The sequence below is a fragment of the Daphnia pulex genome, chromosome 1 (genome assembly GCF_021134715.1).
Source record: "Daphnia pulex isolate KAP4 chromosome 1, ASM2113471v1".
In the NCBI taxonomy this organism is placed as follows: domain Eukaryota; kingdom Metazoa; phylum Arthropoda; class Branchiopoda; order Diplostraca; family Daphniidae; genus Daphnia; species Daphnia pulex.
Genome location: NC_060017.1, coordinates 5,120,900 through 5,146,397, shown reverse-complemented (window position 1 = coordinate 5,146,397; position 25,498 = coordinate 5,120,900). Strand labels below are relative to the sequence as shown.

Below are 25,498 nucleotides of genomic sequence, written 5' to 3'. Positions count from 1 at the left end.
GTCAGCTCACAGATTGAATTACCCTATGCTCAAGTGCAAAAAATCAACACCAGTTAGCATTGTTGGGCACCGCTTAAAAAAAACTCTTTTGATGAATGACAATCTACCTTCTTCAGGTGAGACAAAACACTCGTCACGGGAAAAAAAAATAGGATGCACTGCTGCTACTACTGCTACTATGTACCTACTTAATAACGTAACTATAGGACATTGGTATGAAAAACGATTTGAATTTGTTTTGACGAAATCAGACAACTTGTCGCGTCACTGTTGAGACAATAGCAGAAGCAACTGGGCTTGCAATTGAATTACGACTAATAAAACAATTTGAGTGATCCAGATTAGAAAACAAAACTTGGGTCGTGTTTTTTCTTCGTTGCCCGCTCCCGTTCGTCGTCGTGTGATTCCCATAACGAAAGAAAACAAGAAGAAACACTTTGAGGAGCTAAGGACCTTTTAGCCTATCTTGAGACACACGAAAACGTTCAACTCGACAGCAGCTAAGCAAAATAGAAGCCTTGATTGTTCCAGCCAGTTTCCTTTCTCTTTCTCACTCTATCCATTCCCACTTCGGCCGTCACTGACGAAATAAAGATTGGCGTTACCGTGAGAAACCAGGTGGGAAAACAGCTTTCTTTATATATCTCTCTCTCCCTTTACTCCCTCGAATGATGTGCATATCTACTATACCAAGGATAAGGAAATTCCCCAGACACCTTTTTTTCCTTGCCAAAAATAAATTTACAAGAAGAAAAAAAAACATTGCAATAGAAAAGAATAAAAAGCTCAAAGACAGGGAAAATGCAGTGACGTTGCAGGAAGAAGAAAAATAATAATAAAAATAACGAATCTCAACCCTCCTTTTTTTCGCCTTAAAAATGAAAATATGATCACAGTTTAAGAGAGAGATTAACAGTTAGTTCGTTCGTTTCAAACGGTTGAAAAGGGCACGAACGAAAAAAAAAGGAACCCCTTTTTTCTGGCTCTTTGGAAACGCTCGGCGTAACTTGATGACAACAAGAGGTCGGCAACCGTTGCATATTGATGCATTCATTTTGAAGGAGCCTTTTAGTTGGCCATTCAGTTTGCAAGGTAAAGGCCGCGTGCAGTTGGGTGTGGACGACCGCTACGTACCACTCCAGTGACTTCGACAATTCATTTTTTACCGACTTGACACCGAAACATCGACAACACTCTTTAAGTAGATGGCTTAACTTACGTTAACATCGAAATGCAAAACTATAGCGAAAATGTCAGCCTCATGTAGAAACTAAAGTAGGCCTACCTTGCTGGTTCATCTTGATGAAAATTTCCTGTTCGTCGTGTTGATTTTGGGGTCTCGCCAACACAACCCAGAACGTGTACTACACCCATCCATCAGTGTTCATCATTTCTTCGCCTGAATTAAATTGAAATACAATGGAGGAGTTACAATAAAGAAGCTTGGTTAAATCTTACTTGACAAATAAAAAAAAGCCTAACTGTTCAACAAATGATGGACGACTTAGCATTAACAAGTTGACAGCTTCATTTTACGGTGTGAGCACACATGGCCTCAACTCACGTTGGATCATCGAAAGACACACAGCAACAACGATATGTCAACCAAAATAATACAACATTCAAAGGGAAAGGGTCTTTGAAAGCTTTTTTTTTTAGTGGGGGGAAGTTGTTTATGTTAGAAAATATCGTTTCGTTTGGCCATTGCATGATGAACTGTAACATTTCAACTTCTTACTAGGTTTTACAAGGCATCCAGGCATCATGTTTTGATTAAAAGGACGAACTTAAATATCTTATCTGATTCGAGGATAGTATATTAGCAATGTATGAGTGTGTGTAAATGTGCAAGAACTCGTGTTACACTGTACAGTTCGCTTTTTCTTTAAATTTCAGTAACAAAATATTGAAAAAGCCATCTATCGTAGAAACTTCAAACTGACTACTATGACGAATGCCGAATGCGTTTCTGTAAACTTTTTGAATTTTCGACGAATAGAAATAGATGAACCTTGTGCAACCCCCCGACAAGTAAAAAATCTAATCGTGAGAACATGGTGACTAATTAAATAAAATTATATGATTAGCACCAACTTATTGGGTTAGCGAGCACAGTAAGAAGAGACGTACCTACTTAGTTGATTGTAAACTGGTCAATGAAATACTGTTCTTTCTGTTATTAACAAGTCATAAACATAAAAATTGGATCAAAAAACCATTCGAACTTTTATCAATTAAAAAACTATTTAAAAATATTTTTATTGTTTGATACCCTTTTCAAGAATAAGAATAAGAATAAGGGGTCTCCGTCTCCATTATTTACTATAAACTGCAATTTTGTTTTAAATGATATTACAAATTATACCTTGAGCTTGTTTGATTTTCGGCCGAATGACTGAGCGCTTTACGAGATGATGCTGGAGCAACAGAAATAAGCCTGGAAAAGTAACAGTCCCACATAAAATTGTTAATATTCTATGTCAATGTTGCTGTTGACCGAGAAGACACGGGACAGAAAATATAAAATCGTTTTCGTTAAAAAATTTTTTCAATCATTTGATAAAATATTAAAAAAAAAAAAATCCCAATAGAATCTTGGAATCATTGTCAAAATTTGAGCATGTCATCCTTTTGGCTTGTGTTCCGCAAGGTTCTTCTCTTGTATTAACGAGTCATAAGGTGGAAACAGACTGAAGAGAAAGGAAAAAATCAATTAAAGACATTTCTAATATACACAGACAGTACCAAGTTAACAGGGCACACATTGAAAACCCAATCTGAATCCAACAGACATTAATTCAACCCTTCACCTTCCTGTAAGGGAATTTGTTATGCACTAAAATTTGTGAATTATAATGTAAATGGTTTTACAAGCGGGCTAGGGAATGGAGAAAGGCGTTTTTTTTACGGTCAAGAAAGAACGGAAAGAGTAAGAAGTAAAAATTCGTTAGAAGAAAGATAAAAAGGAAAAAAAAATACGTCGGCAATTTTCAAATGCAAATGAATAAGAAATTCTAAAAAAATCTTGGCGTAATTTGATCCAGTTGCATTGTGTCGTAAGGGCTTTCAAGCAGCTGTTTGGATGGACGCCATCCGCAGGACTTCCTCACAAACGCGCTTATAGCACCAGGCGTCGCCTTTTAGTCGTTTGCGTCGGATGCCAACCACATCCACTCGCGGGATGAGGCACACTTCCAGTTCGAAAGACAATTTTGCTCTAACTCCCTCTGTGATCCTGCCTCGTAACGTGTACCTTCAAACAAACACAATGACATTATTTATCCATTGAATTTTACTATTTTAAATTGACAAAAAGAATTGTGAGAGAACAGTTAAAAAAGAATAAAACTTCACGTCGCTAAAAAACTCGGCTTATTCCATTCCAGAGTGGAATATCCAAGTGGGAGTTACTTTGTTAGTTCATTTCTAAGCATAGAGGCTGCACGAGTAGATATTTACAGCTGGACCGTGTGTACTTTAAGACCGATAGGAAGATCAAATTCGTGCTTTGGCCAATCGTTCTTATACCGTTAGTATAACACAAAAATGAACATAAAAGGTCAAAACGGAAAGAAATTTGCAAGTATAAAAGTTCATAAGAAAGGCGTTTTTCCACTATGCCATTTAGCCATTCCTATTAAGGATGGCGCAACATGTCGTTTTTAATTTCAAAGTAAATAAACAAGAAAATGAACAACTTACCCTTTTTGTTTGACAGGAATTCCTTTGCTTTGGAGTGCACGGCGCAATTCTGACAAAACGAAATCCGGATCCCGACTGGACGTAGTAGACACGTTGTAGAGAGCCTTTACAAATAGATATTATGGCGAAAATTAACATAGCTTGATTCAGACTTGATTAAAAAATGAAACTGTGAAAATTACCTTGTTATCGACAACATTTGGTCCACTTGAAGAAAATTCAGTTTCTCCGCCAGTACGATGAAGTTGTCGTCGACGGGGTGTAAGCATCAAACGAACTCGATCTAGTCCACGTTCGATGCTACCAAACATTTTCCGTGTCGACTTCGAACCGGCAGCACCACCGCGCTCCGGAGTATCCAACCATCGGTTTTCGTCGTTTACTCGGCTACTGTAAAATGTCATATAAATTTTTCACATAAAAGACGATCAACAGACTCACATAGGAAATCTTACCTTCTCGGAGTGGCCGGAGTTTTCGAGATGTCATCCAAGGCGCTATCCATTGAACGAGACGGAGAGAGTTTGGAATGGTCTATAATGCATAAACTTGGGAGATAATAAAAATTCTAGTTTTCAAAGAAATTACAAATAAGAATACCTGGAGATTGTCGTTTGGTTTTACGAGATGGTGTTGGTGCAACAGAAACTGGCTTAGCGAAAACATATTCCATTTCTTTTTCTTCCAATGGGCGCTTTTTCGCCAAAGGTGTCATGTTATTATTGAGCTGGTGGGAAAATGGAGGCTGTGTTTCTGCATAACCAATTAAAATCAAGTAAAAGTAAAATCAAACTAAGAATGCAATTTTGGCTTGTGAAATACCGAGAACGCGTTGAATAATGTCACCTATGGGACTTCCTTGCCCAATAGCCAGGAGATCCACATCATCTAGTCCTCCTTCAAGTGATGTATGTAATCCTCGGGGTGAGTTTTTGAGCGAATTACGCCGATTGTCATCAGCCGAATTCATTTCGTCAATCAAATTACGCTTCAGTCCAGACACAGGTGTCCCAGGAATACTCTAAAATTAAATGAACCGCTAAACATTCATTTCTAAAATATCATTTACACGTCATTAAAGTCGTCATTTACCTGCTGGTCTCTCATAAGCCTAACCGATTTCGATAGCTGTTTGCGCTTCCAGAGAAGCAGATACGTTGCTGTATTGTAGTCATACGACCAGTCAGACAAAATTGAATGCATCGCCTTTCTTGATTTACCGACGGACACAGCCATTTCAGTAACACACTCGTCATCAAGTTCCTTGGTTTGATAGATGCTCTCCCACTATTATAAAAAAAAGGAGTGTTACAAAACTTTTTAATCACCTTTTTTTATTTGTGAATGAAATGCATACTTGCACGTTATAACTCGGGTTGCAATCTTTGAGAACCCATGGATGATGTAACAGCTGGGCAACGGTGATCCGGCGCTTGGGGTCCACCTGAAGGAGTTGATCTAGCATTTCCATACTGGATTCGCTTAACCATTCCGGTTTTTCATAAACTCCGCTCTGTAAGTCCAGAAATGAAGTTTTAGCGATATATAGGACTTCAATAAATAAAATACAAGTCACCTGAATTTTTCTGTAAAGTACAGCAATATTATCATCATCAAACGGAAGGTAACCGCACAACAGAGCATATAAAAGAACTCCCATGCTCCAAATGTCTGCTTCGGATCCTGTAATTGTATTTAAAAGCGACAATTAGTATCAAATAAATACAGTGTATAATAATGGCTGATTTATGTTTGAGAGGATACGTAATGGTCAGCCAAATAATTACCCAAATAGCATTTGCCAGAAATGAGCTCTGGAGCTGCATATGCTGGTGAACCACAACATGTTTCTAGATGAGAATTCATTCCACCTTTGGGTTTGGCACAAAGTCCAAAATCTATAAGCTTCAGCTGTTGGTCATCATCTAATAGCAAGTTTTCCTAGTCAAATCAAATAGATGTTAAGAAATAATATAATTATGCTTGCCCTATTGTATATTTACTGGTTTCAGATCACGGTGAGCAAACCCTTTATGATGTATGTAAGCAACAGCAGCAACAATCTGTCTGAAAAAGTGTCTAGCTTCATCTTCTGTTAGTCTGTCTCTTTCAACTGTAATTTTGAAATAATTTGATATAAGAAATTTATAATTTTTTATTTTTATTTTAAATAATAACAGTTACCAATATAGTCAAACAATTCTCCATCTGGACAATACTCAAGGACCATAAAAATTTTGGCATCAGTTTCTATAACTTGAAATAGTTTACAAACATTTTGATGACTGAGTGATTTCATGGCTTCGATTTCCAATCGAATTCTGGGAAGATCATCCTGTAATCATAAAAAGCTATAGATTATTGTTTTTGTAATTATTATTAAAATTTTCTTACCCCTAACTGCTTCTTGTCCATTATTTTTATGGCAACTTTTTCACCAGTAAGACAATGGACACCAAGTTTAACCTTGGCGAAACCTCCACTTCCAATTGTATCATACATTTCATAAAAACCATCAAGAGCACAATATGATTTGATTGGCACCATTATGTCTCACTTTAAAATATCCAAGGCCTATCCCAAAATAAAATGATATGATTAATTTAAGTACTGAATGGCAATGGCAAACATCTGCAGAGTGCAGTGTCACACTGGCATGCTTCTCAATGAACTATTTGGTCTAGTTTAGGTCACACAAACCAAAAATGAGTAAAACTTAAACGAACTAAATCATTTCTACATTTTGCTTCATAAATATTAAATAAAGGTAACTTACACATTAAAATTTTACGGAATTTCTATTGAGCCCTCCTCTGCAGGACCCGAGTTGTCTGGCTGTTTAACTTTTGGATTGAAACAGTTGAGACTATTTGAATACCAACCAATGGCAAGAAGGCTGATCACCACCTATCGTAAGAATGTGAAACTGCTAGGCCACTGCTATGCCATCCCAACACAAAATCTTAGGTTTGAAAAAAAAGAGAAAAAAACTTAAAAACGGGACCGTGTTTTTTTTCATGAATAAACTTGTACAGTTGTGTATTAGAATTAAATAGGAAAAATTCTTTGCCATGCCGTTTTTTTTTCAAAACTTAAGAAGAAATTGTTTAAACTTTTAGGACAAAATACATTTAGACTGCATTTGATTAGAAAGTATGGAGGAAAATGAACGACAAGAATTGAAAACAAAATATTTGAGGCATTTTATTTCCCAGTTCAATCGAAATCAATTGTCAGTTAGAGGATCATATTTCTCACACAAGAGTTCCCGTAATTTTATTATTATTTTTTTTTTGCACTTAACATTATTAAGCACCCCCAGGTCTTGTCGATGATGCATCCAAGTAACTGACGATGGAATTGACAGCAGAAAGAGGATTACCGTTGGGAAGTTTGTGTATCGTAACCTCCCACTTTTTCCCCACATAACAAGAAGTGATCTGAACACGATGTTTGAATTCTAACTTTGCCAATAGTTTCCCTACATTTCGTTTCTCTTTTTCACTCATACTGACGGGGATGTGTCGATGCATATGTTTTCCCTCTCGACTCACATGGTTTATATCAATTGCAGATATAAAGAAAGGCAGAACTTTCGGAGCAACTAACTTCGTCTCTTTCACTAGTTTACTGGGACTTCGTGGATTTGACTCATCTTTGGCAGAGATATTCCTTGATTCAGCCTTCCTCTTAAAAGTGACGAGTTTTTTAAACCTGTTTTTCGCTTCCTTTGTATCTCCATGTCCGGAAAACTCTACTAACATACGACCTTTCTTTAGTTGCTTACGCCAGGAGATTTCTACATGTTTGATTTCACGAAATATCGAGTTTCTAGCAGCTTGCATTGAATGTTCACTTGGCTGACTATCCAGTGGGTAATGCATGGTATGAGTAAGGCGCCCTCCCTTTTTAGGCGACTGGTATTGCCCATTAGTTCCAATGACCCAAACTTCTTTTTTATCTTCACTAATTGAAACTGAAGATTTGCCATTGCTGGTTACGTTGTTAAGGAATTGTCGGGGATTCTCATATGAACATATGGTTGGGTTTGAAGGCACATATTTGCTCCAACGCTTCTCGGGACATTCGTGGACAAGATGACCACGACCTATGTTTAACAAATAGTTAATGCTGGAAGATTTAAAAATGACAAGAATATATCATACTTGAGCAGTTGCAACAGTACAACTCGTTCCTAGGTTTTAATGTGTTCCCTGTGTTGTTCAGCTCTTCAACTTCATCCGAAGTCGTTGAATGGTACCGCCTCCACAGATCAGGACATCGTTGAGTGACATGTTTGGACCGGCATATCATACAAACAATGTCTTTTTCTCGTCGACATTCAGGACAACATTCAATAAGGATTTTACTCGGACGGCCGCACTATTTTGAAGCAAATAAAAATAAGACACAAAAATAACATAAATTATTTGGAAAATTTGAAGATTACAGTTTGTATTACTTACACCCAAACATATTTTCTTTGGGCATCCAAATTGTTTGTGTCCGGGCATACCACAGATGCTACAACTAATAATTTTTCTGGCTTCTGTGCAGTACCTGGCTACATGATCCCACTGGTTACAGTTGGTACATCGCATTTTAGCTGATTTACCGAAATAACGATTTCTCTGTAAGTCAGTGCCACGACGATCCTCAATATCTAAATACCACTTGACATTTTTCGGAAATGATTTTAATATGCAATCCAAATCCCTATCAAATCCATCTTTATCATAGAATTTGATCATTTCTGGTGTCCATTTGGTACTGGAATATTTTTCCCAATTCAAAGCTGTTTCAGATGGATTGACTGAAGTGAATAGTGAGCTTTCAATATCAGGCTGACTGACATTCAGTTTGATATTCACTTTTCCGTAGTTGATTTTAGAGGGCTTCAATACTTCAACATCAGAGTCAGAGGAATCAGTTGAATCCAAGTTCAAGTAGGAAGGTCCTGGTGGGGGGTCTGGTAATGGTAGCACTGTGATGGAGCTGTCAGATTCACTGCCTTCTACGGAAGATGGAATGGAAGTAACAAGTGACATTTCTGGAAAATTTTTCCCTTTGTCCCTCATCACTGAAGCTTGCAATCCCCTTTTGATAGCACTTAATTTAGAAGATTTGTTGATTGAGGCATATTTTGAGTCTTCTTCATCAGAAAGTGTTATTACCTCACAAGGATTCTTCAACTTGCTTGAATTACTGCTTTCTTCTATTATCAAATATTCAGAATATGGATTTTTCTTTAAATTAAGATCTCTATTTTTAGAATTTTTTATTGTGTTGGTTTTACTTGGATGTGGTATCTTTGCTTGCTTTGGGTATTCAGACTTTTTGCCTGATTGCCGAGAACCTCGATTTGATGACACACTTGTTGGAGTAGCAGATGCCAAAATGACTGCCTTAGATTTGTCTTTGCTTGAAAGTTTTGGGCTGTAATTCACAGCATGGGGACTAGCATTTTCGCTTGCTTTATTCACAGTGGGTAAAGATGAAGTGTTTTCAGTGTTACTTGAAGAATTAATGAAATGTTCTTCATCATTTGAAGCATGATGAAGCATTCCATAAAGTGCAACTTCCAAATCTTCTCGAGCTTCTGAATCCAATTCATCAATGCTACAATAATCAGAAGTCATACTGAAATCGTCCACATTCATCTCCATTTTTATCGAACTGGACCTTCAACAATGTAATTATACCTAGATACGAAAAGTTTGGTATTACTTACTACTTAGGAAGCTAAATAAAAAGACGAACAATTTCTAACTATAAATAAGCATCTCACGTGGTTTTCAGCAACATTCAACAAAAAGAACTTGCAGTTTTGCAGTTGCAGACGACAGAACAACACTGTTAACGCACACAGCATTGCCACAAATTCTGTTTTGAGATACTGTTTTTTTTCCTAATTAATGAAAACGAGAGCAGGGCAGGGGTATGGTGGACAGGAGAGACAGGGGAGTTGAAAAAACTGGAAAAACGCGTGACGTCATTTATGGACGGCCCCTTATATTTGCATTACACATCAGAAAATGAGTGGACACACATGGGAAATCCCAAATCCGATGTGACGGCAATAATATAAAAATAAGAATATGAATAATGAAAGTAGGATCTGCACAGTTAATAGCGTTTAAACAGATCGTTTTCTTTCTGACGAAAAACTGTTACATTATCAGGTGTCTCAGGTGGAGGAACCAGTTCTCGCAATCCGTCCAGTTGGGTTTTGTATTTCTCAATATTGTCAACAATATATTGAGAATTTTCCTTAACATCTGTTTTTTGGTTTTCCCATAAAATTTTATGTGAAGTGTTTTCAATTTCGGAGGCAGCAGCTCTAAGGTTTTCAAGGGTTTCTGTTGCTTCTTTTAATTTTCCATTAAAAACTACTTTTTTGTACTTTTCCTAAATGAAAATAGTTTCATACTTTAAACCAGTAAGAGGTGAAAATTATATGTAAAAAAGTAAGTAAATACCGTTTGGATTTCTGCTTTGAGACTTTCAATTTCTTTCAGAATTTTCTCGTGGCCTTTCACACTGTGCTTTTTTCTTTGAGCTACATCTTCGGGCAAAAGCACATGTTCTGGGACTTTGAATATTACCTCCAACATAAACCTCTGTGGAAAAACTCATTTGTTAACAAATTTTTATCAAATTTCAAAAGCAAAATAGTAACTTTTCAAAGATATACTGCTACTTACTTCAAGTTTGCTGCAGATTGGATCCATTTTTTGTGAGAATCTTGATTTTAGAAGTCCAATTCCTTTAATGAGGTTTTCTTTGGGAACATCTTCACGCGACACCAATGATTCTTCCATGGCTTCCATACAATCAGTAAAGGTCGAATCCAATGTTCCTAGCACTATACGCCAATTTTGATTATCTAACAGTAGAATATCGTCTCAAATATGATAAAAACACCAATTTGGTATAAATACCTAAATCCACAATTATTTTCGGTGGGTGATCAAGTAGCTGCGTAGCATAAACGGTAGTCTCCGTCGTGTCCATGATACACTTGACGATTTATATAAACAATAACCTTATTAAACTCAGATTAAACTATTAAAAGTTTCGCCTGAGATGTTTTGAAAAACGTTTTTATTTCAGCTGTCAGTTGACGATGGTGTTTGAACGAACAGCGTTGCCGGCTCTTAATAAAGCATTGTTGACTGGTCCACCGTCCATAATGACCACATCACGTGACCAATCGTGATCACGTGATCGTTAAAATCGATTTTACGTTCCCATTGGCCATTGGCCACCCCATCGCTACCCACCCCACCCCATCACCCCTGAATTATCCCAGAGCTACTTACTATAGAAAACAAATTTAAGTATGTACCGTATCTATGTCTAATTTAGCACTCGTGTTAAATATACTTTATTGGGTAAAATACAATTTTTTTTGTTTTTATTAAATTTTACGAAAACAAATGCATACGTTGTAACCCGTGCGCTGCAATCCACTGGACTCCCCAAGCACACACAATCGTGATAATGGATAACATGTAACTTGGACAGATACAAACTGAAAAATAGAAAAAAAAAAAAATATTATGCGTGAAGTAAATTATTAGTTAAGTAAAGTAACGAAAAAGTTAAGTGCTATTTTAGATAAACTGACCATGAAATGTGTGGTTGCAGCTTATTAAAAGTGCTATTTGGCTTAAAATATGGTAAGTTGAATAGTGGTTCCATACTAATGAAGGAATAGTTACAAGGTTCCTAGGGATTAAAAAAAGGTTTATTAGTTTGTCGAACACATCCTATTTAATTTTCAATTTTCACTTCATGTGAAAATGCATTAGGCTATTTTTCAAACATTATTTTAATATAATGAGATATTTTAAATGTGTGTCTTATGAGTTATGACATTCAACTACTGCATGGAGCCATTCTGGTTATTTCTTTATTGCTTAATATATATGACAGTTTCTTACCAACAGTAGCTCATGGCCATTCCATGCAGCATATGTTTACAAGAAAAGAGTTCCTGTTGCATGATTAACTTTGAGGAGATGAATCCAAAGAGCAGGAAAGTAAGTGAAAACAAAGCAGCTTCTATTGTTCAAAGTGACAATGGACATTATTATAGAATGAAACCATATGTTTTGATTGTTTGTTAAAAAAATATACAGCTTTATATACTTACTGATAAATTCCTGGCCAATGATAAGATAATACCCCCATTCAAGTTCATAGAAAATGGGTTCAGATCTGTGCTCCTTTTTGCCTTTCTGATGCACCCATTCAACATAGCTAAAGGAAAGTAGTGTGAGTGCCACAAGTCTTGATAGATAAGACTAAAAAAATATATTGTTGCATTAATTTGTGGACAACTATTATCATTTATGGTTTAGCTTTTACCTTTGTGTTGGAGTTATACAAAACATGTCTGTATGCAGATAATTTAAGTAACAATATGTCAATAAAGATTGTTGTGAAGTCATATTCAACATACTTATCAATAATCATATTGCAATCATCCTGAATAAATCAAATATTAAACATATTTTATGCAGGGAATGTAGAATTAAAAAATAAAAATCAACAAACCTACACAAGTTTGCAAGGTTAATGCACTTTTAGTAAATACTCGAAACAAGGCTTCATTTCGAGCGCCACAATGAATACACAAGTAGAAATGATTCTTTGCCATGAAGTTCTAGAATATTGAATTGTTTGAAAAATTATGGCAATTACCCAGATGTGAAAACTGAAACTTCTCACTTAATAAAAATGAAAAACCAAACTTCAAAGTTCAAATGGTGTGTCTTTTTCGTTTGTTTACAATTTCATTTCAAGGAAATCGAATGCCACCTAGCGAGAAGCTCAGCAGTAGAATATTTAGCAAATCACGAATGCTAATTCACGGACTCACGGTGAACGATCAAAAATCGTACGCAACTTTTTTTTCCATGATCCCTCATGAATATTTCTATCGAAAAATTTTGTATTAACTTAGCAATCGTAAATTTTTTTTTATCCAAGGGGGCGCTGAAAAATCAAGACGATCCACCGGGCACTACTGCGCTACCGGGTACCGGCAAATAGGCAACACAAGATTGTTCTTTACCCTAGCGGTGAGACACGTGGAACCTTCCTGTGACTGATCGGTAAAAGTAATTTTGCATTTGATTACATCAGTTAAAATAACATTGTTGCGTAAGCTAAAATCATGTATGTATTGATGAACTATATTCCCCTTAGTTGATTTCGTGTTCTTGTCGCAGATTTGCATTTGATTCCGTCTTCTCTAAAACAAACCCTTGTATGCCAAAGGCTAACAGCTGTTGCAAATTCGCCCTGTTTCTGTCAAAAATTATTAGTTATTTCTATTTCTATGAACTTGCCACTTGTGATTTCTTACCTAATTCCCTAATTTGGTTTTCACAATAGATACCTAAAGTGCAGCAGTATGGACACCTCACTTTCTGCTGCCAAAATCCGTCAGATGTACATGGACTTCTTCATTGAGAAGAAAAGTCACATTTATGTCCACTCATCATCAACTATCCCAAAAGATGACCCCACTCTGCTGTTTGCAAATGCGGGTATGAACCAGGTATGCATTGATTTTATTTAATGTCTTTAAGATATTTAATCTTATTGACATGTTTTGATATTAGTTCAAGCCACTTTTCCTTGGAACTGTTGACCCCAACAGCGATATGTCTAAATGGATTCGAGTAGTTAATACACAAAAGTGTATTCGTGCTGGTGGAAAGCATAATGATTTGGATGATGTTGGAAAAGATGTGTACCATCACACCTTCTTTGAAATGTTGGGAAATTGGTCATTTGGCGATTACTTCAAGGTAAATTTTTCATCCTTATTAAAAACTTCACAATGCTGACTTTTTCCCTCCTTGGGATTTCAGAAAGAAGTTTGTACATGGGCCTGGGAACTACTTACTGATGTATTTCAACTGCCAAAGGACCGTCTTTATGTAACCTATTTTGGTGGCAATGAGAATGCTGGACTTCAGCCAGATGAAGAATGTAGGCAAATATGGTTATCTCTCGGGTAATATTCTATTCAATTTCGAATGGGAATATCTCGTTAACATTTTCTTCGCGCAGACTGCCAGCTGAACGCATTTTGCCTGGATCGATGAAAGATAATTTCTGGGAAATGGGTGATGTGGGTCCTTGTGGACCTTGTTCAGAAATCCATTTTGACAGAATTGGAGGAAGAGATGCTGCCCATCTGGTGAACATGGATGACCCAGATGTATTGGAAATCTGGAATCTCGTGTTTATGACCTTTAATCGAGAAACCGATTCTTCTCTCAAGCCATTGCCAAGGAAGCACATTGATTGCGGAATGGGATTTGAACGTTTGGTTTCTGTTATTCAAGATAAACGTTCGAATTACGATACTGACATTTTTCAGCCAATTTTTGAAGCCATTCAAAAGGTATCCGTATTAAATTATCCGATGCCGATCAATGAAACCAAGACATCTTATTTTAAATTGACCTAGGGAACCAACGCTCCAGCGTATCAAGGTAAAGTTGGAGCAGAAGACGTGAATGGTGTTGACATGGCTTATCGTGTGTTGGCAGATCATGCGCGTACGCTAACGATTGCTCTATCCGACGGTGGACGACCTGATAATGTTGGCAGAGGGTAAAATCATTTCTAAAGATATTAATATTTTCTACGTACTTAGAATTCTTGTCTTTTTTCAGGTATGTACTTCGTCGAGTACTTCGTCGTGGAGTTCGTTACGCGACCGAGAAACTAAATGCCAAACCAGGATTCTTTGCGAGCCTGGTTCCAACAGTTTGTCAAGTTCTGGGCCCAACATTCCCTGAGGTACTGTATTAATCTTTTAAATTACTAGTTAATGTTGAAAAAAATGATGGATAACAGTTATTTATTTGTGATTTTCTGTGATGTATAAATTTCGTCACTACCACTGAACTGTGCACATAATTTTTGTCGGCGAAGCGGCAAAGAAACAATAGTAACATTTTACGCTTTCATTAGGTCAACAGGGATCCTCAACTGGTAATTGATATCATCAACGATGAAGAAACTCAGTTTTTGAAGACCCTCACTCGAGGTCGAGATTTACTAGAACGAACAATCTCAAAACTCAATGGTCAAACCACTCTTCCTGGTATGTTCTTACACATGGATGCAAATATTTCGTTGTGTAACCTTTTTCCTATCTAATTTAAGGTGACGTTGCTTGGCGATTGTACGATACATACGGGTTTCCTGTCGATTTAACTCAGCTTATGAGTGAAGAAAAGGGTCTTTCAATTGATATGGTAGCTTATGAAGAAGCTAAGAAACAAGCCCAGGTAATGATTTCTATAAAATGTTTCTGAATATCTATCCGACAATTAATCTACCTGTTACGATGTAGCTGCTGTCTCAAGGTAAAGGTTCGGGTGTCGATGACACAATCGCCTTTGACGTACATGCCATCACAGAACTGCAAAACAAAGGAGTTCCTCCCACTGATGATTCGTTTAAGTACAACTATAAAAGCGTGTCTGATGCCGTCGACAGTCCATACGGTAATATGCAGTGTTATTTCCTGGCTTCGCAGCAGCTTTGAATTAATAATCTCAATTGAATTCCACAGAATTTGATGTGTGCACCAGCAAGGTTATCGCAATTCGATTCCAGAAAGCTTTCCATGAAGAAGTTTCCAGTGGTGTAGAATGCGGAATTCTTTTGGATCGAACTTCTTTCTATGCAGAGAGCGGAGGCCAAGCATACGATGAAGGTTTCATTACCAAAATCGGCGATGAGGTTTGTGCCTGTTATAAAAGCGTACTTTTGTAGCTTCAATTAACCTTATAATGTTTAATAGGGAACCGAGTTCACTGTAAAAAATGTGCAAGTCCGTGGTGGATATGTCATCCATTTAGGCAACGTGGAAGGTACCTTGCGAGTTGGCGACGAGGTTAAGCTCAGTATTGATCAATCCAGAAGAAGATTGATTATGAGCAATCACACTGGAACTCACGTTCTCAATTACGCATTGAGGCAAGTTGTCGGCAATGAAGCCGATCAACGAGGATCTCTTGTGGCTCCCGATCGAATGCGCTTCGATTTTACCAATAAGGTAAAACAAACTTGGAATTTTTATATGAAACATTAAAAATTCCAACGATTGGTGTTTGTCTAGGCTGCGATGACCGTAGATCAAGTAAAGCAGACAGAGCGGATTGCGAATGAAATGATCCGCAAAAACCAGGAAGTGTACGCCAAAGAATCGTCTTTGGTAGTAGCTAAAGCTGTTCAAGGACTTCGTGCTGTATTTGAAGAAACATATCCCGACCCGGTTCGCGTCGTTTCCATAGGTATCCCTGTTGAACAGCTGGAAGCTGATCCGGCAAACCCAGCCGGCAATTCTACTTCCATCGAGTTCTGTGGTGGAACGTGAGTTCTTTTTGTTTCCTATTTAAGATCGTTTTCGCCAAATTTGAAGTTATGTATCATCTTCGTTTAGACACGTGAAACGATCTGGCCATATTGGAGACTTCGTTATCTCTGCAGAGGAGGCCATCGCTAAAGGCATTCGCCGAATTGTTGCTATTACTGGGCCTGAAGCATCAAAGGTGCGCATACAATTCTATTAAATCATTCTTCTATCATCAAGTTTAGATTTTAGTTTGATGTTAACTCGCAACAAATTTGACTTGCGTTACAATCGCTGACAATATGTGTTTTTAGACTTCTGTAATCTTTTACCGTTTATTCACCCAATGTTCGTTTGCAGGCATTGAAGAAAGCGGATCTTCTGCAGAAGGAAGTCGATGCTGTGTCCGCGAAGGTGGACGCCTTTGTCAGCCAAAATGACAAAACTCTGTCTGTGAAAGAGCTGTCTCGCATCATTGTCGATCTTTCAGACGACGTCTCTCAAGCTAACATCGCATACTGGAAGAAGGACGACTTGCGTAACATTTTGAAGGGTCTAAAGAAGCGAGCGGACGACGTGGAGCGTGCGATTAAAGCTGCTGTCGTGAATGACGTTGCCGAGGCTGCCAAGAAATTGGTCGCAGAACAAGTCAACACTCCCTTTATCGTCCACGAATTCAATGCCTTCTCAAACAGCAAGGTAAATAACGTGTGTTACTATTGAAGCTATTGTGAGTTTACTTTCACTTGTGAATTATAGGCCCTTGACGGTGCTTTGAAGCAAGTAAAATCCTTATCGCCGGAAACTGCTGCCATTTTCTTCAGTGTAGACGCTGAAGCAAATAAAATTGTTGTACTTGCTGCTGCACCCAAGGTATTATTGAAAATTCTAATTCATTGTTTTGAAGTTATTTCTACAACTAGTCTTGTTTGATGTTAGGGTGCGAATGATCGTGGTCTCAAGGCTAACGAATGGGTCGCCGACGTCAGCGCGCTGCTTGATGGCAAAGGTGGTGGAAGTGCAGGTTCAGCCCAAGCCACTGGTAACAATCCCGCTGGTTTAGCCGAAGCTATGAAAAAAGCAAAGGCGTTTGCCCAGTCGAAGCTTGGACTAGATGCTGAGATTTCGGCTTCTACAACCAAACTGGGGTTGGTTTGATTCTTAAATAATAGTGTCGGCACGTTCCCTTGACCAAATACATCCATACCCAGTTTTAATGCTTGAGTGCTTGATTATTCTATGTCATTTTCCAACTTTTTATCTCATTGAACTGCATGTCGTCTGGTAAGTTGGTTTGGTTTCAATTGATTTATGGTAAATTCTTCCCAGTGAATGAGATTAACTTACTTGTCTGAAACCCAGTTTTCTCCTATCCCGCCATGTGATTCGCATGTGAAGAACTAGTTTTAAATTCAGTTCAAAAGTTCAAGGGTATGACGGATAATCTTTCTCCTAAACAGGACTGAACGTGTGGACGGGCCAACGTTGTTTTCGAAATCTGGAAATATTCGTACGAATATCGCCTTGATTACCGCCAAATACGCTAACATCAAACTGAATGTCTCGACCGATCTACCGTCATCAACTTTCATCACAAATAAGGTACGTTATTGTCAATTTCGCGATTTGAATTCTCCTGAATTGATTGTGCATAATTCAAAAGTTACCTGCGCTGTCTGCCGGAGATGTCACCATTTCGGGAATATCCTCGATCGCCCTATTTCTGGCACCTAAGCCTTTGAAGGGAAAAGACTCGCTCGAAGAAGCACAAATTCTGCAATGGATTAATCTTGCCGAACATGAAATTCTGCCCGCCGTCTTGGCTTTGACAGACAACTCTGCTGCTGCTAAGCCGTCGCAAAATCGCGCTCGACAAGAAATTCTTCACTACTTGGACGTTTTGAACAAAGTTCTGCTGACCCGCACTTACCTTGTCGGCGAAACTGTAACTCTCGCTGATGTATCCGTTGTCTGCACACTGGTTCCGGTTTTCGATCGTGTGATGGACGCTGCCACTCGTTCGAAATCATCTAACGTCTTGCGCTGGTACAATACCATCACTCCGCAGCCAAACGTCAAACATGTTCTCGGTGAGACAAAGTAATGGGAATCAAGAGTTGTTGGAACAAAGTATGCTAATCTCCAAAACCAGTTCGTAACTCAAATCCATCGTTAATTCTTAACCAACAGTGCTCTTTTTTTTTAAATCTCATCTTGTTATTTAGAGATGAAGTGATATATATTTTCTTCTTATCGGTGATCAGATACTATATCACTTGAGAATGTTGATTCGTTCTCCCAACACTAATTAAGAATTATGATGATAGTTTTTCTTTATTTTGTTTTGCAACACGTGTAGTTGGAGATTGAGATTGAATAAAAAGAATGGGTCATCGTAGCTCTTTTTTTTCTGTATTTGAACATTGCGTTTACAGCACCATGCCAGGTTAATGCAGTTTAATCAACTCTTGAAAAAAGAATGAAATGGTAGTATGAATCAATGATGAACATATTCTAGACAGTGAGCTTGAAGTGAATAACTAGAAAGCGATCATCGGTGATGTCACGACTGCAATAAATAAAAAAACACGTATAAAGATAGAAAGATGAGATTTTGAATATTCGATTTTTTTCAAGCTCGCGTTTGGTTCGTTTGGGCGTTGCTTATACACGTCTGTAAATGCGGAAGGCCAGGAGAGCACTTAAGAAATATAATCCTGTGTTGATGGCTCCCAATGCCTGGAATACAAATGGTTGATTTTAGTTTTACGTAGTGAATTATTAACTTTTTTTAAAACATCCCAATAAAATTGCATCGCCAAAGGGACTAACAATAGGGTTAAGTTGGGTCATGGGAATGTTGAAGCTTTGGTCAGTATTTCATTCTGGAAATAGCGTTAACTTACCCCGGCGAAAATTTTATTGTTGTAGCCGTACTCTGCGACGGAGTATCCGGCATTACGCGATACAATGATCGTCAAGTGGTATATAGTGGCACACAGGTAGAGGACACTTTCGGGAATGAGAAGCATGCTGACCTGGATAACATCCAGCCCGAAGGAACATCCAGTAGCCCCGAAGAAATGTGTGATGGTAAGGAGAGGTGGTGGGTTAAAGAAGGGGGAGGAGAGGACCGCGACCCCAAGAGAAAAACAAAAAAGAGACGCAACAATCAGTGATGGCTGAAAACGAGACTCACCCCGGCCGCAATCATGGCGCTTATCTTCGGATCTCTGTAATTCTGATAGGGCGACGCCTGCACGAGCATGTAGACGGATGACGCCAGGTAAAGACAGAAGGCGATCCCATGGTAGACTAGTTCCTGAGAAACCCCCATTCATTTGATATGTAATGAAATGTGAACTTTCGGTTGGCGTCTCATTCGTCACGCACCTCCCGAAACGTGAACCAGTGACCTCAATTCGCCCCCATCTCTACTACACCATCGTCTACGTTCCGTCGACGATAGGAAGAAACAGAACAATGAACTATAAATTCAAACTTACAAACATGGTCTTGGCGATAATGGTGGCCGTTGAGATGGACAAAAGGCAGCTGATCAGCAAGCAGGTCGTCGTGATCAAACAGGTTGTGGCGATCAATAATAGAAATAGCTCCGCCTGTTCAAACATCAATCGCGGCCGTGAGTATTATTATTCGATCGACTCCATTTTTGAAAGATTTGTAATTTTACCGTGAAGTAATACGGGTTGCTGCGGACGAAATAGTGGCCGACCAATCCGACGATGACGCATCCCAGAATCTGTGAATTATTAATAAGAATCATCAATCATGAAGAAACTCGTCGATTGTTTCTTGTTTTGTAAAATGGTTCTCGCTCTCGCTGAATGACCAATCATGTCCGCATTTTTTGGCTCGAGCTATATATGTATTGTATACATATGGAAAGTATATTTGGTGCGGAGGGGCTATTTCGAGCACTGACACAACAACATTCAGGCAAAGGGAAAAGAGGAAAAAAAACTGGAAAACAAATTTCCAGTATACATCTAACGACTGAAACCCACCAGTTGCAAGAGTTTGAGGATTCCGGACGTCGTCTTTAAATAGCCCGTGTTCAGCAGGATAGCCGAAGTGGTGGTCACGGTTGTTGTCGTCCGGGTGACGGTGACGTTGTGAGACATGTTGCCTTCTGTTCTCCTTTAAATTTCCACAAAAAATGAAATTAATTAGTTTTACTACTTTCATTGAATTTTAATTAACTACGTCAGTCTATATCTCTGTTTTTAAACCTAATTCATTTATAGAATTGGTAATAAACTTCCGGACCGCGCCCAGCACAATGAACCACGCCTTTTATTTTTTCCCCTTTCGGATATAAAAATATCTACGGTAGTAGTTCTTCCTATGTTTGAAATGAAGTAAACAACAACCTAGTGTAAAACCAAAACGAGTCGTCGCCCTTAAAGTCTTGGCTTTGCGCCTAAAGCGGCAATGTTTCAGATGGGAGCGGTCCATCAGTCTTCAGCACAAGCTAACAATGAAATGCAATTGGCAAAGAGAGAAACGTTCGTTTTTTTTTTTCGTGCACACCAAATAAGGAAGTCTCTCGTCCCGTGAAAACGAATGAATCGAAGTCGAATATAACACTTGTCACAATTTAAGGAGTTTGTGTTTGAGCCAACTGGCGTCCTTCTCGTCTCGGCGCATTCCGACACTTTTAACTCCTTTTGTCATGTGGCGAATCAACACTTTCACAATCCCAGCTGACGGGAAAAATATGCCAAAAGATATGCCAGCCATCGAGTGTATAGACTTAGCATTATGAACACATTAATTTGTTTTAATAAAACCATTCGGAGATAGTGCGTTACCGTTTGATGGGAATATCCAAAGAAATGCGAAGGATTCCACGAACACGCCCGACTTAATTCGTCGACAGCTTGTTTTCCCAGACGAGTGTGCGTGTGTGCAGCTGCGTTTGCCTTGTGTGTAGCGTGCAGCGGGAGTGAAGCGTCTCTTCGACCACCGAGTCGTCGCGTCCCAAGTAGGTCACCAAGGCTCCAGCAACACAGGCGGGCACGATTTGTTTTTGTGTGTGTTGGCGAATGGATGGATGAAACTGTTGTGGGAGGTTTAGTGGGCTGCTGCTGCCTGTTTCATTCCTATCTATCCTCCTCATTCTCCTCCATCTCTCTCTCTCTTATATAAGTGAAAACCTCCTTTTCACCCCGACGCGACCCACTCTCTTTCTCTCTCGTTTTCTCTCCCAATGTCCCGTCTTGTTTTTACTGCCGTCGGGCTGGAGACGGTTGGCGCATGCGCTCACGTATGTATGACGAATTATTATTTCGATTATTCATATTCACATCTTGTTGGCTGTTGTTTTCTTAGGAAGTTTGGAACGAATCGGTGCAACGACCTTATCGCACCCCCAGGATGAGTCATATCGTCTCGACATCCGGCAGTATAAGATATTTCTTGATTCAAACTCACAAGGGTCGGGACTGAGAGGCGGACGTGTGGTCTTAACTATTTGACATTGAGATAACAATATAATGCGTTATCTTTGCATATAGACTCTAGCACGTGTGTGCGTCATTTGGTGACTCGTCATCGCCACTTTAGTTTCGCTTAAATGCTAATAAACGGTTGCTGGTGTTTGTTGTAGCAGCAAAACTCGAAAATCAACATTGAATAGAATTTATTTGTCATAAAGAAAAAAAGAAAAGCGTTTTCTTTGTGAGAGGAGAGAGATGTAGAGAGGTCAATGATGATGAGGCTCCTAATATAGTTAAACAAACATGTTCGAACCATTAATGTAACAATTGCGTGAGAGTGGTAACAAAATTGAGAAAATTTGACGGATGATGTCACTCCTAATATTTCCTTTAATTTTTCACTTCCCTGTGTAGGAGGAAAGTGGCGAAAGCGTAAACGACGAAGTTGAACAGCGCGAAAACCTATACAGAGAAAAAGAAATTGAGAAATGAGTGAATCTACTTATTTTATGCATAGTGCACAAGATTACCCCAGCAGCGACATTCGAATTTGTAAAATAGCTAGCGGCTGGAGCCCAGACGGCTAGTTGGACGATAAAAGCCGTAAAATAGAGAATGCTAGCCACAATGTTGTATCCATACTCCTGATAATATCAAAACACAAATCAAAATAGAATTTTTTTAATAATGTGAGAAAAGACGAAATCCATGGAAATGTCGTATACAATTGAAAGCCAATTGGCGCCGATTTTGAGGCTGCTGACGAGTGACAGAAGATGAGCAAATATCCAGAACAGAGTCAAGATGAAGCAAATAACCACCACGAAGAGAAACCTATAAAAACAGAATAACAAAATTCTAAAATCATATCAAATGTTCACAAAAATGTGTTTCTATTCACCAAGATGTTCCAGGCTTCCAAGCCGGTGAAGCGCAAGACATGCAAATAACAGCAAACAACTGTCGTTTTATATTTTTTAAAAAAGAAAAAAGAGATCAGTTATCAAAAGTCAAAAAGATCATCTAGTCATCTTTATGTACAACAACATTACACAAAATTCTCCATCTCTGATTTCTCGGCGGTATAGATACAGACATAAAGAAAAGTCCATAATTATTTATATTTTTGAACAGATGAAAGAATTGTTGTTTTATTTTCAAGATTAAACGACTGCCCAGTTTAGTAAGTACGGCAAGCCGGGTCACGAGGAAAGGGGTGACGACCGGTGACGACAGCAGCGCGGTCATGTTCGTTGGATCGATTCTGGGCGTGAAACCCAAATAAGAAGGAAATCGGTGCCTCCCACAGCTCTACACATTTGAAATGTCCGCGTTTCTCCTCCCCGCTGGAGTCTTCCGAAAGGAGCGAGTGAAAGTTTGATACCGCACAAGGCTAGAAATGCTTCGTCAGTGGGTCAAATCACGCTCAAGCCCAAAAATGGAAATGGTGTTTTTTTTTTCGAAAGAGCCGCATCCTTTTTGGGGGAAAGCACATACAAGAACAAATCAAGGATCTGAGGTTCAGGATGGAGAAGTTGTAGGTCTCAGCCAGCAGTTAACATATATTTAATGACCCAACCCGTTTTTCGTTTGATTCCTTTATCAAGAGTCACGCGAACGACGAGAAATGTTGATCAACATTGCCTTAGAGAGAGAGATAGCTAGTCTTACGTGAATACGTTAACATGAGCTCAGTTGTGATCTTTGATCAGTCAACACAGAGTGCTCTTAAAAAACCAGGAAAATATCATTAGCACTAATAGACTCCCCTCATTCTACTTGTTGATTTTGTTTGCCAAATTGAATAATCTAAACGAACACGACGTTTCTGCACGACATGCATCTCCTATCCATTCTAAACTAGTTGATCCAGCAGTATATAACAAAAACTCACGATTTCAACTAATTTCAAAATTCCGCTGAATGTGGTGAAGTGTCCTGGGTTGAGTTGCACATACGTGATTCCCGGGTCGGAAGAAACGGGTGGCGGCTCATTGGGATTGACGGTGACGGTAGTGATGACTTGCTGATGCTGCGGATACACCGTGATGGTGGCCGGCTGCTGCTTCCTGATTCCGTTTTCCTGTTCCATGATGTTTTCTCACTTACCGCGTTATATAACCGGCAGACAACAGCGTAGAGATAAAAACCGAAGAAAAAATATCCCGAATTGAACCGAAATGATTTGATGGAAGGAGCGCTTCTAAAACACTGGAAATAAACCCGCACCAACACCCGACACAAACACACTGAGAAGCTGAGATACTATAGTAAGAAGGTTGCGCGTGCTGCGTTGTTCAACAGGTAGGCACGCAGTCCGACTTAATGGGCGGCAACGGGGAGAGGGACTTGTTTTATGGAGGCGGTTTCTACTTCAGAGAATTCTAGTACCCGTCCTACGTTGCTTGTGTTGGCCCTTCCCAAAATTTTCTCCTTTTACTCATCTTATTTCGCCGGAGTATATACGCGACGCCCAATTTTCGTGAGACTTGGTGTATAAAATCGCCAGCGGCGTTACACACTGCGCAACAAACACACCTCCAAGCGGCTTGATTGCATATTTTTTTGGACTGCTTAATATTCCATCCTCGGCGAAGAATCTGTCGCTTTTCCGGCTGCTTCCATTTCTCGAAACTAGCGCTTTGATGAATAACAAAAACCGTGTCGTTGACTGACGCATATATACTATCGCGACTATATAACGACAGGTCCCTAAAATCGAAATTGGTATGCTTATCCTGATCTTTCTGCTTGAATCTGCTAGAATCTTGATAAGCATATCATGGGATTACCATGAATTTATAAAACATAAGGGCCATAAACGGAGTCGAAAACGGATTGGTTTGGGTTGCACGGCAACAATATTCGTAATAAAAACTACTATCCTAACCGGAGCATCTCTTGTCCAATATTCAACCTCTACACGACATCTTACGGTGGGAGGGTAACGAAAGAAATTCTGTACACCAAATTGAAGGGTTCGTCATGAATAAACCGACCATAGAAACCCTGTCTGCATCTTTATAATTTATTATGAAACAATCTTGATATAGGCAGGAAATAATTAAATACCAAAACGGTTTACTCCATCGTTTGTACAATTACCTGGCAGAACAATCCTATTATGTAATATCCTATCAGCAATTGACTTTTTCCATGACTTGTTCTCTCTCCCGTTTATTTAAACTTTTGTTCGAAGCCTCTTCTACATGGTAACGGCACCTGTCGTAATATTACATTTGGGATGATTAAGTTCCAGTTTTCCATTCGAGCGAATGAGTTAAAATCATTCTCTCTTCAGTTGTACCATTTTCTTTCGTTAATTATACGAATTGGTTATAAAAAGAGATGGTCTCTCTTCAGATGTTTGTAGGTTCCATCGGAAATGCCGCCGTTATTGCTTATTCTTCTGCGAACGTGCCTTGCAAAATTGTTTGGCAAAGAAATGGGTTTGGAGATGTTGAGGACTGGTAGGTGACGAGCACGCTTGGGTCCACCAATAAGGTTTGGGTTTCCAACGCTCTTAAATCTTTTCAGTCATCCCTTTCTTAGCCGATTCATATCTGGCAATGTACAATCGGTTGGAAAGTTTTATAAATACTAAAGCGGTTTAACTCGTAAAATTTTTTTTCGCAACATCGTCGACATTTTTTTTTGCGCCAACTTTTACTATAATGCCAATAGACGTTAGCATGACATCCTTTCGTGAATTTTGGACTCAAGTTTCATTTTCAATGGGTTTCGAATGACTTTTTTTTAGATAAGTGGAATAAGCGATGGACGAATCGTGATGAGTATTACGATACGGGTACGGCAGTTGTACATTAAATAAAGTTGAGACGTCCAGGTTATAAATGTCTATAAATCTCCAAGGAATTATTATTTTGATTTTCGAGAACTCGAGATGAGGCTAATTTCGTGGGAAATGTCGCTTATGATCTAT

The 25,498-nt window shown here is 38.8% G+C and overlaps 7 protein-coding genes and 1 long non-coding RNA gene across 23 annotated transcripts; 2 read left to right on the top strand and 6 right to left on the bottom strand.

The window, feature by feature from the left end:
• Positions 1-2,601: 2,601 nt before the first annotated feature.
• On the bottom strand, positions 2,602-6,627 carry LOC124199854 (maternal embryonic leucine zipper kinase-like). Of its 2 annotated transcripts, none has more exons than XM_046595822.1 (14): positions 6,479-6,627; positions 6,097-6,276; positions 5,887-6,037; positions 5,706-5,815; positions 5,490-5,643; positions 5,279-5,385; positions 5,060-5,215; positions 4,795-4,989; positions 4,525-4,723; positions 4,303-4,455; positions 4,158-4,236; positions 3,885-4,092; positions 3,703-3,806; positions 2,602-3,253 (listed from the first exon to the last, which is right to left on the bottom strand). In XM_046595822.1, exons 2-14 carry the CDS (start codon positions 6,247-6,249, stop codon positions 3,067-3,069), a joined length of 1,956 nt encoding a protein of 651 aa, XP_046451778.1. In that variant the 5' UTR covers positions 6,250-6,276; positions 6,479-6,627; the 3' UTR covers positions 2,602-3,066. The 2 variants fall into 2 exon arrangements, with proteins under 2 accessions (XP_046451778.1, XP_046451788.1); XM_046595832.1 differs by having other exon boundaries at positions 3,885-4,089.
• Positions 6,628-6,881: 254 nt separating this feature from the next.
• On the bottom strand, positions 6,882-9,589 carry LOC124199829 (zinc finger CCHC domain-containing protein 7-like). 4 transcript variants are annotated; one of them, XM_046595809.1, is made up of 5 exons: positions 9,491-9,589; positions 8,999-9,404; positions 8,169-8,917; positions 7,869-8,085; positions 6,882-7,810 (listed from the first exon to the last, which is right to left on the bottom strand). In XM_046595809.1, exons 2-5 carry the CDS (start codon positions 9,366-9,368, stop codon positions 7,011-7,013), a joined length of 2,136 nt encoding a protein of 711 aa, XP_046451765.1. In that variant the 5' UTR covers positions 9,369-9,404; positions 9,491-9,589; the 3' UTR covers positions 6,882-7,010. The 4 variants fall into 4 exon arrangements, with proteins under 4 accessions (XP_046451765.1, XP_046451755.1, XP_046451762.1 ...); XM_046595799.1 differs by having other exon boundaries at positions 8,169-9,404; XM_046595806.1 differs by having other exon boundaries at positions 8,169-9,404; positions 9,463-9,544.
• A 105-nt stretch (positions 9,590-9,694) lies between these two features.
• Positions 9,695-10,879, bottom strand: LOC124199774. Of its 2 annotated transcripts, none has more exons than XM_046595719.1 (4): positions 10,644-10,879; positions 10,407-10,567; positions 10,182-10,322; positions 9,695-10,131 (listed from the first exon to the last, which is right to left on the bottom strand). In XM_046595719.1, the coding sequence occupies exons 1-4, from the start codon at positions 10,714-10,716 to the stop codon at positions 10,111-10,113; spliced, it is 396 nt and encodes a 131-aa protein (XP_046451675.1). In that variant the 5' UTR covers positions 10,717-10,879; the 3' UTR covers positions 9,695-10,110. The 2 variants fall into 2 exon arrangements, with proteins under 2 accessions (XP_046451675.1, XP_046451667.1); XM_046595711.1 differs by having other exon boundaries at positions 9,695-10,110; positions 10,644-10,878.
• Positions 10,880-11,073: 194 nt separating this feature from the next.
• Positions 11,074-12,622, bottom strand: LOC124199757 (protein ARV1-like). Of its 3 annotated transcripts, XM_046595699.1 has the most exons (7): positions 12,439-12,622; positions 12,269-12,373; positions 12,076-12,195; positions 11,861-12,011; positions 11,649-11,769; positions 11,333-11,433; positions 11,074-11,236 (listed from the first exon to the last, which is right to left on the bottom strand). In XM_046595699.1, the coding sequence occupies exons 2-7, from the start codon at positions 12,365-12,367 to the stop codon at positions 11,130-11,132; spliced, it is 699 nt and encodes a 232-aa protein (XP_046451655.1). In that variant the 5' UTR covers positions 12,368-12,373; positions 12,439-12,622; the 3' UTR covers positions 11,074-11,129. The 3 variants fall into 3 exon arrangements, with proteins under 3 accessions (XP_046451655.1, XP_046451662.1, XP_046451649.1); XM_046595706.1 differs by having other exon boundaries at positions 12,265-12,622; XM_046595693.1 differs by having other exon boundaries at positions 12,269-12,622.
• Positions 12,623-12,704: 82 nt separating this feature from the next.
• Positions 12,705-18,491, top strand: LOC124199729 (alanine--tRNA ligase, cytoplasmic-like). Of its 5 annotated transcripts, none has more exons than XM_046595667.1 (19): positions 12,705-12,824; positions 13,108-13,273; positions 13,338-13,526; positions 13,590-13,735; positions 13,792-14,128; positions 14,195-14,340; positions 14,403-14,529; positions 14,704-14,836; positions 14,899-15,023; positions 15,089-15,242; positions 15,311-15,480; positions 15,542-15,796; positions 15,860-16,113; positions 16,184-16,292; positions 16,454-16,792; positions 16,853-16,966; positions 17,033-17,241; positions 17,554-17,695; positions 17,757-18,491. In XM_046595667.1, exons 2-19 carry the CDS (start codon positions 13,127-13,129, stop codon positions 18,195-18,197), a joined length of 3,537 nt encoding a protein of 1,178 aa, XP_046451623.1. In that variant the 5' UTR covers positions 12,705-12,824; positions 13,108-13,126; the 3' UTR covers positions 18,198-18,491. The 5 variants fall into 5 exon arrangements, with proteins under 5 accessions (XP_046451623.1, XP_046451635.1, XP_046451628.1 ...); XM_046595679.1 differs by having other exon boundaries at positions 12,737-12,830; XM_046595672.1 differs by having other exon boundaries at positions 12,747-12,888.
• Positions 18,484-21,178, bottom strand: LOC124199787. 5 transcript variants are annotated; one of them, XM_046595733.1, is made up of 7 exons: positions 20,929-21,082; positions 20,122-20,254; positions 19,788-19,856; positions 19,600-19,713; positions 19,293-19,415; positions 19,000-19,131; positions 18,484-18,832 (listed from the first exon to the last, which is right to left on the bottom strand). In XM_046595733.1, exons 2-7 carry the CDS (start codon positions 20,236-20,238, stop codon positions 18,758-18,760), a joined length of 630 nt encoding a protein of 209 aa, XP_046451689.1. In that variant the 5' UTR covers positions 20,239-20,254; positions 20,929-21,082; the 3' UTR covers positions 18,484-18,757. The 5 variants fall into 5 exon arrangements, with proteins under 5 accessions (XP_046451689.1, XP_046451698.1, XP_046451714.1 ...); XM_046595742.1 differs by having other exon boundaries at positions 20,122-20,246; positions 20,929-21,079; XM_046595758.1 differs by lacking the exon at positions 19,000-19,131 and having other exon boundaries at positions 20,929-21,178.
• A 113-nt stretch (positions 21,179-21,291) lies between these two features.
• On the top strand, positions 21,292-21,890 carry LOC124199825. Its single transcript, XR_006877010.1, has 2 exons — positions 21,292-21,383; positions 21,449-21,890. It is a non-coding gene; the product is annotated as an uncharacterized LOC124199825 (long non-coding RNA).
• Positions 21,744-23,984, bottom strand: LOC124199817 (myelin and lymphocyte protein-like). The gene is made up of 5 exons (XM_046595775.1): positions 23,450-23,984; positions 22,457-22,515; positions 22,281-22,389; positions 22,086-22,199; positions 21,744-22,017 (listed from the first exon to the last, which is right to left on the bottom strand). Exons 1-5 carry the CDS (start codon positions 23,645-23,647, stop codon positions 21,946-21,948), a joined length of 552 nt encoding a protein of 183 aa, XP_046451731.1. The 5' UTR covers positions 23,648-23,984; the 3' UTR covers positions 21,744-21,945.
• Between the last annotated feature and the right edge of the window lie 1,514 nt (positions 23,985-25,498).